This window comes from Thalia democratica, chromosome 4 (assembly GCF_965202585.1).
Source record: "Thalia democratica chromosome 4, ktThaDemo2.hap1.1, whole genome shotgun sequence".
Lineage (NCBI taxonomy): Eukaryota > Metazoa > Chordata > Thaliacea > Salpida > Salpidae > Thalia > Thalia democratica.
In genome coordinates this window covers 8,037,585-8,054,288 of record NC_139168.1, presented here as the reverse complement: position 1 = coordinate 8,054,288, position 16,704 = coordinate 8,037,585, and the positions used below count along the sequence as shown (strand labels likewise).

Genomic DNA, 16,704 nt, shown 5'->3' with positions numbered 1-16,704 from the left:
GAAAGAGTTCTCTATGATTACGTTTTGGATACTTGAGCACTAATATATCAAATAAAGTATTCTAAAATTAAATGATCTAGTTTATTTAACAAAAACATATTTATAAAATCAAGGCGATCACTCAACTTTTTCAGATCGAACTCTTTCTGTATACTGAACATTTACGAAATTTTAATTAAAAACTATTTAATGTCAGGTCTTTCTTAGTAATAAGACTAATATATGAAAACAAATAACTATTTAATAAGCTTAACTTATCAAAAAGTTTAAACATTAAATCACCTTTTGATCACCATGATTTGCAGTTTCTTTTTTATAATTTTTAATTTGTGATAGTATTAGTATCGACAAAAAAAAACAAATTTTTATAGATAAGTGTTCGTTGCTATTAGCACTGATGTTTTTACATTAATGTTAGTTGATATTGTTTAAATAAAAGCAATGACTAATTGACTTTAAAATATTCAATTCTTTTAATAAAACACTGAATGTAGTTTAACAAATGATAATATATAAATCAATAAACTGTTTTAAGAAGTCATAAACTGCAAAATTTTTACAGATTAAATATATTTAAACATACCATACAAAAAATTTTTATCAACCGAGTAATAAATACAAATGATTCACTTCAAACAAATAGATTTATTTATATATTTATAAAATAACAACCAGCGTTCAAGCTACTGTAAAAAAATTGTGAAATTGAAAGCGTGTTAAACGATGAAAAAATGTAATACTTATTAAAGTAAATTGTAAAAGACAAAATGTTGTGTATTTTAGTGTGTTTAACTTTGTTATTTAATTACCAGATAAAATATTTCAAGTCGGTAACTCTGTCGACTTGTTAAAACCAAAGTAAAGTTATGAAAAAATTTAAAACAAAATTTACGAAGCTTTTAAAAGCTAATTAAAATATATTTTGATGCGTAACTAACTGAAAAAAAGAAAACCTTATAAAATATGTTATTTAATAATGTTTTCAAATATAAAACGATATATTATAAACTAAAAGTTTTATAAATCGTGTATTAGATAATTAAGCTTTTGTATTAAGCATCCATAAGTGATAATATTTGTCGTTAAAAAGTTTTAAAACAGTTAGTATTTTTGAAGAAATATTTATTAATTTTTTCTTAACAAAGGTACATATATATCAGAACAAATTAAAAGTTTACAAACATTATTTAGCTTTTTATAATTATTAAACTAAATATTTATATTTTGTTAAGACTACGTCTAATTATTTTGTTACTAAATAACTATTTTTTAAACGTTGCTAAACGCTCAAAGTTTAGAACCTAATATTTATTTTAATAAACTATACCATAGATTTCTACTAAACTTAATAAATTACGGAAGCATGCCGATTCGCTTACTAAGATTCGTTTTCTACAGCTTGTTAAATAAAATTTATGCTGTTCTTTTAGTCTTAATAAATAAATTTTCTACAACAACTGTTAAAATGAATTAACTTTTTCGGTTTAACCCACTTTTTTTTTACTTTTATCCTCACAACTTCGAATAACTTAGAAGAAAAACCAGCTCATTTTCTTGTACGACTATAAAAAATTAAAAAACTCAATTTCGAGTGAGCCCTAACGTTTGTTAAAATTTAAAGATTGATCAAAAGCTAAAACTTTTAACAATTACATTTTTCAACTCTAAAACATTAATTTTATTTGTTGATATTTGTATTTGTTGATATCATCAATAATGTTGCTTCATTTTAACTATAAAGCTTTTTGTTTGTTTTTGCTTTTATAAATTGTTGAACAAGATATTATTACTTACAAACTAATAAATTCAAACTTTAAAGATTTTTGCAATAATACTATAAAACTGTTTTAACGTTTTAATAGGGGCACTTATATGAGAAGTTACTGTGGAAAAATCTAAAAAATAAAAGCTAAAAAATTTAAAGAACCTGATTAATTTTAAACTATAGTTTGTTACGCTCATATATTTTTAAGAATATTTTTATATCATTAAAAAAAAACTTTGGCTCACAAAAGCAAACTGTTAAATACAGTATTAGCTTTAAGTTTGTAAAATTATTTACAAAAAGTAAAATAAGTAACTTGTACATTTTTATAAGATGTTTCAAACCTACAACAAAATAAAGTATGTTACTTAAATAAATCAAGCCATACGGTTTCACCATTTGTAATTAGAAAATTGTGCTTTAAAACAAACACTACACGAACCATCATGAACGAAATGAGTATACATTTGTGTGTTTAAAAATTTGTATTTAGACAACAATAAACTTGGTGAAAATTTGTATGTAAAGTTTTTAAATAAACTTTTTGTTAAAAGCTTTGCAACCAAAAATAGATCGTAAAATTAATTTAAGTTTTTGTAATTTATTGAAGTACTTTCCTCTTGTTAACCAAATATGTCATGTTACGTAGTAGTTGTGATTTTAGGTTAACTTTGTTATAAAAAAAAATGTGAAATTTAACGTCTAAATCTTAAAATCAAATTAACCGATGAATTAAAACTTAAGTTTTCTTAACCAAAACATTTATTTTTTATAATAGTTTTTGTACAAACTTAAGCTACTGGTTTTAAATAAAATGCAAATTTCGATTAGCAAAGTAAAAAACACTTTTAATCGAATCTACTACATTTGTAATAACAACTTGTAAATTTTTAATTACTTGCACGATGAACAAATGTTTATTGCTTAATAATTATTTAAATTTTAGTTTAAACAGTTTATAGTTAAATAATGAAACTATAAGATGTTTTCTTTTTCAACTAGCTTTTATTATTGGCTACTACTTGCAATAGTGATTAATCATGTTAGAAAAAAGTGAGTTTTATATGTATTTATTTAAATTCACATATACTTGAACTCTATATTATTTTGAAAACTGGATTCAATTGCTTTAAACTCAAAATATGATTGCTACCATGATGAAAGTTAAACAATATAAGAAACGCTATACAACAATGAATGATAATTGAAGTTTAATACTTTAAAATAAATTTGATTTAAAAAACTTTCTACATGACGTTAGTAAGGATATTTAAAAAGCTTTGTTTTTATATTTTACGCTACATCCAATACTTTTCGATACATATGTAGTTTATATTTTTTGTGTTAATTTTTTTATGTTCGTAAATAGTAAATACTGGTAGGCAGTTTGCACACAAAACTCAACTTTTACTTTAAGCATCATTACGTCAAGCAACTTGCAACACTTCACTGCAATGCAGTTACAGTAAGCATTTAGTTGTTATTGGTCAATTAGTGTTTATCATTAAGTATTTGCTTAGTGTGACTGATCAAACCGTTGTGCAATTGTTACATTTTTTTGCCTCCTGAGTTTGTATTTGTCGCGCGAGACTTGAACAAGTACGATGCAAAATTATTGCGCTACAAGTCTGAAAAAAAAAACATGTGACTGTTGCAATCAATGTTTGTTTGCTGCAATGCTGTTAGGTACATATAAGGGAGCTCTACAAAGTTTTAATTCAGTAATTAAAAAACCAGCTGTTAGTAGTGCTATGTTTTTTTAAGATATGACTGTGATGTTTTTTATGACATTGATAGCTAAGTAGAATTTACATTTGCTTACAAAAAAAAAGTTAAGACAAGTGGTGAAATTTAATGCTACAAATTTAAAGTAGTTAACACAAACATTTCCAAACACAATTTATATACAATATTAAAAACTATCTGTAGCAAATACTTTACGTTGTTTTTTAAAAACAGATAAAACCTTAACCAGCTTTTTAGTTTATTTGAAAATAAAATTTTTTAACAAACTTAATAAGTTTTCTGTTATGTTTTTCGATATAATTATGTTTTTATTTTATTTTAGGAAAGTTATTGATAAAAATGTTGAAACTTGGAATTTTCTTGGTTATTGCCTTTGGTTTGGCAAAAATCGGTTAGTTTTTCCAGTAATTTAAGTTTTTCATATGAAGTAAAATTTTGCATTTAGTTTTTTGACTAATGTGTTTTTTATTTTTTATTCGTACGACTTTATTTTGACAAACTAAATTTAGCAAAAAAGTAAACGTATTTTAATTCAACAACAAAATATAAGAAATTTTTGTTGACATTTTTATAACTTCATGACTGTGAACTTTATCAAAACTTCTTTATAAAATAGTTTAGCACTAATTTATTTACACATTCTAACATTTTTTTTGGATTAATCATAAAAACTAAACAATGCTCTTTAAACTTTTAAAATCGATTTCAAAGTTTTTGATTCAATTTTCATGTAGCTAAATAGCACAGATAATTCTTTTAACTACTTTAAATCTTGCACAACTTTTATACTACTACTACAATAAATCAACGTTTTGTAATTTTTACACAAACAAAGCTAAAGTCCAAAACACGTGTTTACATACTAAAATGTTGCACATAAATGAGTTAACTTTTTGTAAATTATAATTTAATACGAGTGTTTTAATATAGGAAGTATGTGCCCGAACAGAAATATTTTATTTTCTTTCTGAGATGTATTTAGTTTTTATAATATGTAATTTATTGACTATCTTTATTAAGTCTTCTTTAAAAAATTACTACACATCATTTTAAGCATTAACAAATCATTAGATAGTAACACTGTTTACCTGGTGAAAGTTTATAAAGAACAGATAAAATCAAATTGTGCGGCCTTAAAGTTTTTAAAGTGTACACTGCATTTTAACAAAATGAGTTAATATTGTTAAGTAGATAAGTTCGATACTATTTATTCTACTACTGTATACAAACAAAACTGTTTTTAGATAAACATTAAGTTTGATTGATTAAACCAAACTTGCTATTTTATAGATAGATGCATGGTAATGTGATATTGATTGATTAAAACTTGAAATAATTTATGAACCATAGTTATACAAATTTTTAAACAAAGTATACTACAGCGTTATTGTGGAAATAAACAGTTAAACACTTTTTAAAGAAGTATTTTTTTTACCACATACATTTTTAGGCGAATCTGCCAGATATGCTCACTGTAGTTTCCATGGAGATAAGGATGCTAAGGGACACATGTGTTTGAAAGAAGATGTTAGTTTAGTCAATAGTTAATTAAATGTCTGTGAAAGAAGTTAATAGATTCTATATAAAAAATAACTAGCTGTTTTTCATAAAAATATTAGTTTTAACAAGGTTTAAAAACCTTGTAAATTTAAATCTTGTGAATTTTAGTGTAGTTTATGTTTATTAATTGAATAGTTAAACAAAAATTTTAGCATAAAATTAGACATACTTAAGTACACATGGCAACATTGAAAAACATGAGTGTTTCTTTTTGAAAACAACTACTATTTAACTATATATATATATATATATATAAAAAGGTTTATTCAAAGATGCAAAACTCGAAGAACTCAAGTTTCGTGATTACTCACTCATCAGTTTCAAAACAAGTTTAAAATAAAGCACAAAACAAAATCACTGATGAAGGTAAAAAATTTTTTGCATAAATAGATTATGACGTAATTTTGAAACTATCAAAAATCGTGCAAAACGGCTTGTGGAAAAACTAATCTACCAACAGACAATAAACTAGCGAAAATTCATATAACTTCAGTGAGTAACTTTTGATAGTTTCAAAATTACGTCATAATCTATTTATGCGAAAAATTTTTTACCTTCATTAGTGATTTTGTTTTGTGCTTTGTTTTAAACTTGTTTTGAAGCTGATGAGTGAGTAATCACGAAACTTGAGTTCTTCGAGTTTTGCATCTTTGAATAAACCTTTTTATTAACAAAGCCCTTAAGGTGGGCTCAGTGTGAAACATTTAATTTATTAAGTTAAATAACTTAATTCTATATATATATATATATATATATATATATATAATTTATTCAAATGGCGATTTTAAAAATTCTGGAACATATGTTTCACAAAGCTTTAATTTTTCATAAAGCTTTGATCATCAGCCAGTTAAATTCAAAATACAAAGCACTGTACTAAACAAAGATACAAAAGTTATGCAAAAAAACAAAAAACAGTATGACGTAATATTGTACATTACAAATATTCAGTACAAAAATCGATCTACCTTCTAACTAATTAAACAACTAAAATTAACGAAAACAACAGTTAATTGACTATAAAATGCTTCAAAATTTGTTGTGTTTTAAAAAAAGCTTTTTTATATGTCTACAAGACGATATAAATTCGCTTCGCTTATTTAAACAACCTTCCTTTTTTAACGCATACATAACGGCTGTTGATTCTTTTAAGCACAGCCTACAAACAGGGTTGTTACCATCTGCTATTGGCTGTGCTCTTTTTATCACCTCCCAAGTTAATTTAAAATCAATGTTTTTGCGCTTAAGGCCGCAAACATACTTCGAAAGCTCAGTTTCATTTTCGTATACACCACCTTTAAAGGATTTTTTATGGTTGGCATACCGAAATCTGAATTGAGTGGAGCATAGGCCGATATAGAACTTCTTTTCAAGGTCAGAGTTAACTGTTGCCTTGTAAATAATGTTCTCTGACCGGCAATTGCCCCCCTTCAAATTGTATTTACAGCCACCGGCGCAATTACACTGATTTTTGATTGAATTACTTTTGTTTAAAATCCTTTGATTATGTGACTTGATTAATCTCTCCAAATTCGCTATACATGAATAACTGATTCGCATATGCGAATCAGTTATTCATGTATGGCGAATTTGGTTATGTATTCGAATTTGGTTATGTAACGAATTCGCATATGCGAATCAGTTATTCATGTATGGCGAATTTGGAGAGATTAATCAAGTCACATAATCAAAGGATTTTAAACAAAAGTAATTCAATCAAAAATCAGTGTAATTGCGCCGGTGGCTGTAAATACAATTTGAAGGGGGGCAATTGCCGGTCAGAGAACATTATTTACAAGGCAACAGTTAACTCTGACCTTGAAAAGAAGTTCTACATCGGCCTATGCTCCACTCAATTCAGATTTCGGTATGCCAACCATAAAAAATCCTTTAAAGGTGGTGTATACGAAAATGAAACTGAGCTTTCGAAGTATGTTTGCGGCCTTAAGCGCAAAAACATTGATTTTAAATTAACTTGGGAGGTGATAAAAAGAGCACAGCCAATAGCAGATGGTAACAACCCTGTTTGTAGGCTGTGCTTAAAAGAATCAACAGCCGTTATGTATGCGTTAAAAAAGGAAGGTTGTTTAAATAAGCGAAGCGAATTTATATCGTCTTGTATACATATAAAAAAGCTTTTTTTAAAACACAACAAATTTTGAAGCATTTTATAGTCAATTAACTGTTGTTTTCGTTAATTTTAGTTGTTTAATTAGTTAGAAGGTAGATCGATTTTTGTACTGAATATTTGTAATGTACAATATTACGTCATACTGTTTTTTGTTTTTTTGCATAACTTTTGTATCTTTGTTTAGTACAGTGCTTTGTATTTTGAATTTAACTGGCTGATGATTAAAGCTTTATAAAAAATTAAAGCTTTGTGAAACATATGTTCCAGAATTTTTAAAATCGCCATTTGAATAAATTATTTAAAAGCCCTTCAAGTGGGCTCAGTTGAAAGTGTTTACGTTTAAACATTAACCTTATTTTATATATATATATATATATGTATATATTTTTTTATTTTTTTTTCACAGGACGACGGTCAGATTTACGGTAGAATGCACGTTCAAGTCACAGGGGGTCTGACCGGACCTTTTGGGGTGCACGTACACAGCAATGCCCCCAGAGGTTTACGTTGCCGCAATATGGGACCCCATCACAACGTTGGCGACAAAACAGTGTGAGTTGTGACGTCATAATGTAAAAGACTTGATAATACAAGCTAACAAACTTATGTTTGTAGACTGTGCTTAAAATAATCAACGGACGTTGTGTATGCGTTAAAAAAGGAAGGTTGTTTAAATAAGAGGAGTGAATTCATATTGTCTTATCGACATATGAAAAAGCTCCTCTTAAAATACAATAAACTTGAAGTATTTTATTGTCACTTAACTGTGGTATTTGTGAATTATTAGTTGTTTGATTAGTTAGATGGAAAGACCAATTTTAATACCGAACTTTTGTACAGCACAATATCACATCATACTGTTTTTTGTTTTTATGTATAACTTTTGTATCTCTGTTTAGTAAAGTGCTTGTTATTTTAAATTTAACTACTTGATGATTAAAGCGTTTAGCTTTATAAAACATATGTACTAGTATTTTAAAGTCGTAATTTTCTAATAAACTATTTAAAAACCCTTCAAGTGGGCTCTGTAGAAGGTGTTTAAGTTTGAATAATAACTTTACTATATATACATATATATATATATATATATATATGTATATTAGAACTTATTTATTTTATTTACAGTGACGAAGGAAACATTGGAAAGTTCGTATTGAAAGGGGACGCCATCCACGAAGTCGACTTCAAACTGAACTCGCACCTCAACCTCAATCTGAAGAGAGATGACGAAAACGGAATCGTTTGGAGGGGAGTGAAGGTGAGATAAAATATATTCCTTGTTTTCTATTTTGACCTGAAAACCGTATGTTTTCAAGAGGGAGAGAAATCAGGGTGAAAAGAATTTAAATTTGATCTAAATTTATCAACTTTTTTTGTCTGAAATTTTATAACCTTTGGTATAAATTTTGCAACTTTTCTGTTTACAAGTTATGAATTTAATTACAACGTGAATACTTCTGTGAATGTTTCTGTTGTAACTTGTGTTACTATATCATAAACAATGTTTTGCTCATTGGTCTAAACAGATAAGTTAACATAACAAAACATGGTTTTTTAAAAGTTTTACTTAGTCTAAAAGCAGCGTATTAAATTTTATAAACAATTGAAACACTTATGTTTGTTATTATTTAACTAAACAAATATTAAACCTTCGTCACGTCAATTAATACTTTAAAAAAATATAATTAAGTAAACATCAATTTTCTTTAAAGATTCACCTCAACCACGGTAGATCTGCGTGCTGCAAACTGAATAGTGGCAACTTCGAAAAGATGTTCGAATCTATGACGTCATAAAAGAAAGAATTGTGACGTAAAATTTAGTTTTATGATTCGCTGTTTTTATTGTTGTTTGATTTTTTTTTATGTACAAAAACAAAAAAAAATAAATTATGTTTAAATGTTAAAATGTAAATAAGAGATCTACATATTTTGCTATCGATAAATAAATTATGAATATTTCTTGACTACTTTTACATATTTTACATGGTAAAAAAATTTATTTAAAATGTCATGTTCAGTGACAAAGTTTAAGTAATGTATTTTAAATGTTTAATAAAGAAAATATCTTTTTCAAAACAGTTTGTTATATATTTTAATTTAAAAATTAAGGTAACTTAGAGTAATAAAGAATATTATTTTAGTAGTTTTATAAATTAAAAAAATTTTAGATATATTAATTACCTTTTGATTTATAAATATTTAATCAAAAGGTTTACTCCAAAACTTGTAATTTTGAATAAACGACTTTAAATGACGTTAAGTATCATGATTTTATTTTAAAAGTTTTAACCTAATTGACTATTTTACAACAAAATAATCAGATTATTTTAAGAATTCAAAAGGAGTACTTTTAGCACGCAAAAAGTTATCAAAAACTCAAGTTTACCCTACTTAAAAACATACTTGGTTTACTATATTTTAGAGAAATAATGAATCTAAACACGGTTTCAAAAATGTATTTTAGGAATTTAATTACATAATAAATTCGTGTTAGGCTTTGAGTCAGCAAATAATTTTATGTCTAAACTTAGTTGTTTCCTTTTCATCAGAATTGATAGACCTTAAAGCTTTAAATAAATAGCACCTGCTTTTAAAATAGATTCATAAGAAATTAAATTACTTCATTAAAATTTATGTTTTATAGTTCTATTTTTAAATGCAAAAGTTAGCAAAAATGTGTTAGAGTGAAAAAACATTAATGCTTTACTTTACTTTCAAGTACTTACTATTTTTTATTGAACAAAAAAAAAGCTAAAATACTTGTTTCAAGAATCTGGTACACGAAAAAAAGCTTTAAGTCATCAAAATCACTTTTAGCGTCTTGTCCAAGACAAAGGACTTCAACCTTGTTATTAGCATCTCAAGATTTTTGTTTCATTTTCAATTGTTGTGAAAGCTTATACAAAATAAAATTATTGAATATTTATTTTAAAAAAATACTTGCTGTTCCAAACATTCACTCATTAAATAACCTCAAACTTACAGTAATACCAAATTTTTTTATAATATTATTTTATATAGTAAAAAAAAGTTGTAGTTACAACAACTTCCAATAATTCCTTATTACTCATTGTTAAGGTAAACTTACGACGCTAAAAAATACAACTTTTACGCTTTGGATTAAAAACTGTTTTATCTTTTGTAAAGTATTCTTTACAGTTATTTGTTGGTTTAAAATTTAATAAGTACCGTAAAAGATTGCAAACAACTCGGTCATAAGTTTTTTATTTATTAACTGACTTATTAATTAATAACTATTGGTAAGAATAACATTAAAATTATTTAAGATACATGTTTATCTCCGCTACAATTTTAATATTAAATAAAATACGATGAGACAATACTTAAGGCATCTTTTTGACTAATACGAAGGATGAAAAACATGAGATAAAATTTAATGCAATGATGTTAAATATTACTAAACTTTTATTCCCATATTTTCTAAAATTGAAAACAAGTATTGTAAAGTTGTTGCAAACATTATAAACATTTTTGAAAACTAATTGTTTAAATCACGTTATCATTGCATAATGACTAAATATTTGTTTTGTAATAATTGCTTGTTTTTTGCGATAATATTTGTAAACAAATACTTTACATGTAGTAAACTAATTGCTTGGTAAGTTTTATTTGATTTGCAATTATTAAACACATTTTGTTTTAAATACATCGACTAATATTTTATTGGTTTAAAGTAATATATTTCATAGCTTAGAATATTTTGATGCTGACCTTTAATATTTATTAAGCATACAATTTATTTGTTTATTTTGTTTAAACGTGAAAAACATAATTATAATTTCACAAAACTATGCAACTAGTTATACAACATATTTTTATTTTTTTTCAATTTATACTCATTATATAACAAATAAATAAAATTAAACAGAAAAATGTTTAACTTTTTATGTTTCAAAGTATTTAAAAGAGTTTAAAATATAAATTTTAAGTAAACTTCTAATGTATTTATCTCTATTTTATTAATTTAAAGTCTGTTCAATAAATTTTATAAGTGATTGTTTTTAAATGTGAGATCAAGTAACGAAAACAACTTATGTCACGCCTTTTTTTTATTTAATTTTTTTCGGTCTCAATAGCTTTGATCTGTTTACCTCAAACTTTGAATATTTTTACTTACAACTTTTTTACTTCTACCTTATTTTTTACATTCGTAGATCATTAAATCTCTTATGTATTCAAATACCATGCACTTTACCCTCAGTGATCGCAGGCTTCGCTGACTCGGTCATGTTCTGAGGATGGGTGCTGAGCGAATCCCAAAGTCTCTGCTGAATGGTGGGGTTGGTCGTTGGCAAACTTTTACTTTTTAATGACGTATGCAAGCGCGACCTAGAAAGCTTGAACAAAAGATTCGATGAAGTTACGATAGCTTGCAAACAACCGCGCCAAATAGAGGTCTACTGTATACAAAAGACTGAACGAAAGGGAAAAGAATAATTTAAGAAACCGAAGATGATCAGTAATGAGTATAAATTTAATTCATTTTTGTTTTTATTTATACATATTTTTTATTTATTATCTGTTTGTTTTGTTTATTGAATCATTGTTTTTTTTAAATTGTATTGATCATTTAATTTTATTCATTATGCACAATTACGCGTAGCCAGTCCCGGCTTTATTAGATTACTTTACGTTTGACTAATATTTTATCAGATCATTAATTATTTAATTTACAAATAATTATACTAAACAACTAAAAAGAGTCTGTTAGCAGTGTATTCAGTTTTAAAATAAAAAAAAGTTCTATTTTTACTTTCTACAAAAAGCTACAACTAGGTCTACATATGTTTAAATTCTTTAGAAATATCGTTTTTGAATTGTTTGTCACACCTCTGTAAAATAATGTAAGCTGGTATGTTGTGACGCAGTTGAAAAAGATTCTAATTTCGTAAATGTATGCCTTTTCTTATCTCAAAACACTTTGCAAACCGCAACTCACAATAAAGTAATTAAAGGCGTTTTGGTATTTTTTTCTGCTGTAATACAAAATTTAAAAATTCAGCGTAATTTATCAGTAAATTACTTCGAAAAATTGTCTGCGTGACTAGAAAACGGCTTTTAAAAAATAATTCATCAAATGCGTTGTAAAAGTTTATAAAATGCTTTTTTTTTAGTTTTAAACTAGAAAATAAACTTTGAAACAATTGCATGAAATGTCGAAAAATTTTCGAATTGAATTTCATTTATTTGCTGAAATTGCATGTTGTTGTTTCAAACAAATCGGTCATATGTTGTTACTAAGTAAGTTTGTCAAACAAATGTTTGATAAACATCAACTCAGTATTTACATTGTTTTTATAAATTGTTTTCGTGATTAACATTTATTAAATAATTTTTATCCGATTTTTTACTTTCGTATTTTTAACAATCACTGTAATTTAAAGTTAAATGTTTGATTACTTAGTATATTAATATTGAAAATGTTTATAAACTTATACTGTTTAACTGCAATTAATAACAATCATTTAATTCTGTTTTGTACTATATAAGACTTAAAAATAAATTACGTTGTGTTAAATGCGTAATTATAGTTATACTTTATAAATTTATTTTAAGATAAAAGTATTTAGTTTAAAAGAGAAGTTTTGAAATACTTAACTATTTAAACAAATTTTTAATTACATGTTACCTGAATTTACAGCAAAAAAGCTCCTTGAAACTGTGTTGTTAGTTTAACACATAGAAACGTGTGTTAGTTTTTAATGATTTAAGTCTTTTGTAAATTGTTATTTGATAAATTTATAAATATTTTACGTACAATTGCACCATACATTTCTTTTAATTTCTGTATAAAACAGAAAATAAGAGTTTTTTTTGTACTAAGTATCTCTTAGCATTACTAAACAATAGGTACTGCTTTTTTATACCAAATTGCAATAAAAAAGTAACATAGAATTTTTTAGCTTATATTTCTTAAGAGTGATATTTTTTTTTGTTTTATCCTTGATATATATTTTAACAAATCACTTAAAATTGTAAAATATTTTTTTAAGTTTGACTTTTAATCTAGTAACTAAGTTTATAACTTTTATTTTACTGTATTATTTAAAGTTATTATAATGTTTTGTTTAAACCATAAGTTATTAATTTTAGTTAAGTTATATTTTGTATTTTTTCTTATTAAAAACGATTTTATTTCTCAGTTCACATTGTTAGAAATTAAAATCAAACAGTTACAAATTATTTTTTTTTCTATTTATGTTTTTTATTTGAACGTTATTTTCAGCATACTACTTTTGACGAATTTTTTTGTTTTCACAAGCATAAAAACTGTTTAATATTTGTTTGCTCAAAATGTATGAAGCATATATGTAGAGTTAATATTTTAAGAAAATATATCTAAACGAGTATACTAGTGTTATAAAAAAAAATCTATTAAAATATAACAAAGTTATTAATATTTAAAATTCTTTTTAAAGTTTAAAAGCGTTGAAAGTTGTTTTTTGTTAGATAACACGATTTAAGTTCTTTAAATGTTATTTCAAATACAAAATACCTAACAGGGTAGATTTGACAAAACTATAAAAGAAAATTAATTGTTATTTTGATGAAAACATTTGCAAGTTATTTGGACAAGGTAAATAAAATACGAAAGAAAGCTTAAACTTATTCATAAAAACAAAGTGTTTTTAGTTCCAAATAAAATTAAAAATAAAAAAAAAGCGCGTTAAGTGCCATGAAAGCGGAAACCGAACTTCGCTTCTATTGGCTATTATTACGTCACTAAGTCCAAAAAAGTCAGGTGTTTCCAATTGACTTTTGGCTCTCGGTTATATTTAGCACTAAAAAAAAATAATAAATCTCTGGTCACTTTAAGAGCAATAGATTTATGAAACGAATTATTTACTCTGAACTTTAGTAAAACAGTAAAATCTAAAAGAAGTTTGTGTGTATAATATACACAACAATTTAAGTTGTAACCATTCAAACTAAGACAATTTAGATTCTGTAAAATTTGGCTTTTTTTTCAAAATGTTTATTTTATTGAATCTTTCACAATTTTCTTAACACTATATTTTTGTTTGGTGAAACTGTAGTATATTTTTTTATAACTAAATAAAATAAGTTTTTGAGTAAAGACTACAACTAGTTTGAAAACTTGCTAAAATAATGCTCATTTTAATTTTCATATTTGATGTTTTTTACCGTTTTTATCTTATAAATTAGACCTTGCAGTAACTAATTTTCTAAAATATCTTTTTCTATAATTTGTTTATATTAGTTATTGTAAAAGTTTTAGTGGTTGCAATTTCAATTGACGTAAAGTTGATATATATATAACTGAAATACAAACATAAATATGATAAGTCTAAGTTTATTAGTTTGCGTAGAAAAGTTTTTAAAAGAAAAAGAAAAGACATACTATTACTGAGAATTTTCAAAAAAAAAAGAAAAACGGCATTTCATTTAGAAACACTTTTTGTATATCAAAAACAGCAACTAAATTAAAAAAAAATCTTTATATAGTTTTATAGTTTTCTACAAGATGATTGAAAGTAAGAAAAACGCATAAAAAGACTGTTTAAACATTGGCAGTTCAACTAAAGACACATAAAATATTAAAAACGTAAAACTATAATATTTAGTTCGAAAATAAAAGTGTATCACAAAAGAAAGAAGTTTTACATTAGTTTTAGCGTTAATACTAACTATAATCATGTGGTAACTATTAAATAATAGTACTTACTAATAAATAATTCTTTCAAATGGTAAAGAAGAAGATAAGATTAATTTATAATACTTATAACCTATAAGTAGTTTAATACACTTTACATAAAGGCAAGTCTAAAAAAAGTTTATAGAAGAACTTTAAATTACAACATTAAATTTAAAAAACAATCAATTTATAATCAAAACTTTACGACTTTTTTTTTATAAACTACTTTTAAATATCCAAGACGACTAACTTAATTTCTAAAATTTGAATTTTAGAAATAACTTTACACATATAATAAAAAAAAAGTATAAAAAAGAATAAAACTTTGTAAAATATATTTAAATTCGATTAAACTATAAATGAAGTAGCAAGTCAAAGTTATCATTTAACAATAAACTTAAAATACTGTTATTGTTAATATACTTTTTAAAATTCAATGTGACAAACTTATTTTTTAAATTTTTTAACCTAAAAGTAGTATTACACATTTTAATTAGATAGTATTTTGGAAAAATCTGTAAAATTTAACTTTATATTCAAATATTACTACATATAATTATTAAGTTTTAGTTTTTTGCAAAAAACAAAACATGTAGGTTATTTTATTTGTTGAAATTTCACTTACATTTAAATATCAATGTGTTTTTTAAATACTAAGAACCTAGAGGAAACTTTACGCATTTGATTTATTTTAAAGCACTCATACAAACGTTCCAAGGACCAAACGGGCTATTCACACAATCGTAGATGCGTTCTATTGCTTCTTTATTGCCCTCACTTTTGTTGCCCTCACTTTCTAGTGTTTCTTGCGTTTCCTGTGCTTTCTCACTCTTTTCGAACGCTGAGACCTGTTTGAATAAAAGCTATTTAGTTTAAGTTAAATAATACTTTGTTAACACATTCTGCACTTACAAACTTTTGTATTAGTACTAACTCGTTTTAATAACATACTAAAAAATACTTTTGGGTTTGACCGAATACTAAATTCAAATTTAATTAATAAATTAGAATATTAAATATTTATAATTTTCCACTAATAGTTCATTAGAAGTGTTTGTAAGTATAAAAAAAATTAAACATAAATAAATAGATTTTAAAAAAGTAACAGCTCTACAAAAAGAAGAACGATCAAAAAATGTTTATCTTTGTTAACTTTTATAGTTAGTTTATTATATAAAAAAATTCGGTTTTACTGCGCTTAAAACTTAACTCACTACATTAATGATTACGAATTAAGTTTCTTCATGCTTTATATAAAGTCTTAAAAAAATTCCTTCTGGTATTTTATATTACAACAAAAAGAGTCTTAATCTATTCTTTTAAGTACTTTATGCTATACACTTACTTTATTAAAGCCCACGATTTACAACACTTTTTAAATTGATATGTAAGTAGCAAATTGCTATATAACTTAATTGTAAGTTATCTGGAAATGAAAATAGAGCGACTAATTTTCGCTACACCTCTGAAATTTGTTTGAATAGGAAGATAAATTATTAGCGGTTTGTTTTATAACCTAGAACTTACATACTGTCCCCACAAACAAAACCAAAACTCTATTTAATCGCACCTTAAGAGCCGCACACTTTCTTAGTTCAAAGGACTTCGAAAAACTACTTCAGTCGCATAACAAGCACTTTTTTATTTTCAAAACCACTTAACTTTTAATTCTGACACCTCAATCATCAGCTGTACAAACATGAACTTGACTTTTATTTCTACTTGTGGTCAACAAGCCCCTAAGTAGTATAAGTGTTGTACAAACAACATAAACCTCTTAGTGCATAATTTACATGCCTACCGTATACAAACCTCTAAGTGT

General features: G+C 25.2%; 1 protein-coding gene across 1 annotated transcript; it reads left to right on the top strand.

The window, feature by feature from the left end:
• Window positions 1-3,850: 3,850 nt before the first annotated feature.
• LOC145835163 (uncharacterized) lies at window positions 3,851-9,023 on the top strand. Its single transcript, XM_082942716.1, has 5 exons — window positions 3,851-3,902; window positions 4,962-5,038; window positions 7,609-7,754; window positions 8,328-8,460; window positions 8,915-9,023. Exons 1-5 carry the CDS (start codon window positions 3,851-3,853, stop codon window positions 8,996-8,998), a joined length of 492 nt encoding a protein of 163 aa, XP_082798842.1. The 3' UTR covers window positions 8,999-9,023.
• The last annotated feature ends 7,681 nt before the right edge of the window (window positions 9,024-16,704 follow it).

Excerpts from the sequence above, each read along its gene's own strand:
- LOC145835163 (XM_082942716.1), top strand. The coding sequence starts at position 3,851 with ATGTTGAAACTTGGAATTTTCTTGGTTATTGCCTTTGGTTTGGCAAAA. Across the intron at positions 5,039-7,608 it reads ACATGTGTTTGAAAGAAGAT|GACGACGGTCAGATTTACGG; the intron begins GTTAGTTTAGTC and ends TTTTTTTCACAG. Across the intron at positions 8,461-8,914 it reads TCGTTTGGAGGGGAGTGAAG|ATTCACCTCAACCACGGTAG; the intron begins GTGAGATAAAAT and ends TTTTCTTTAAAG.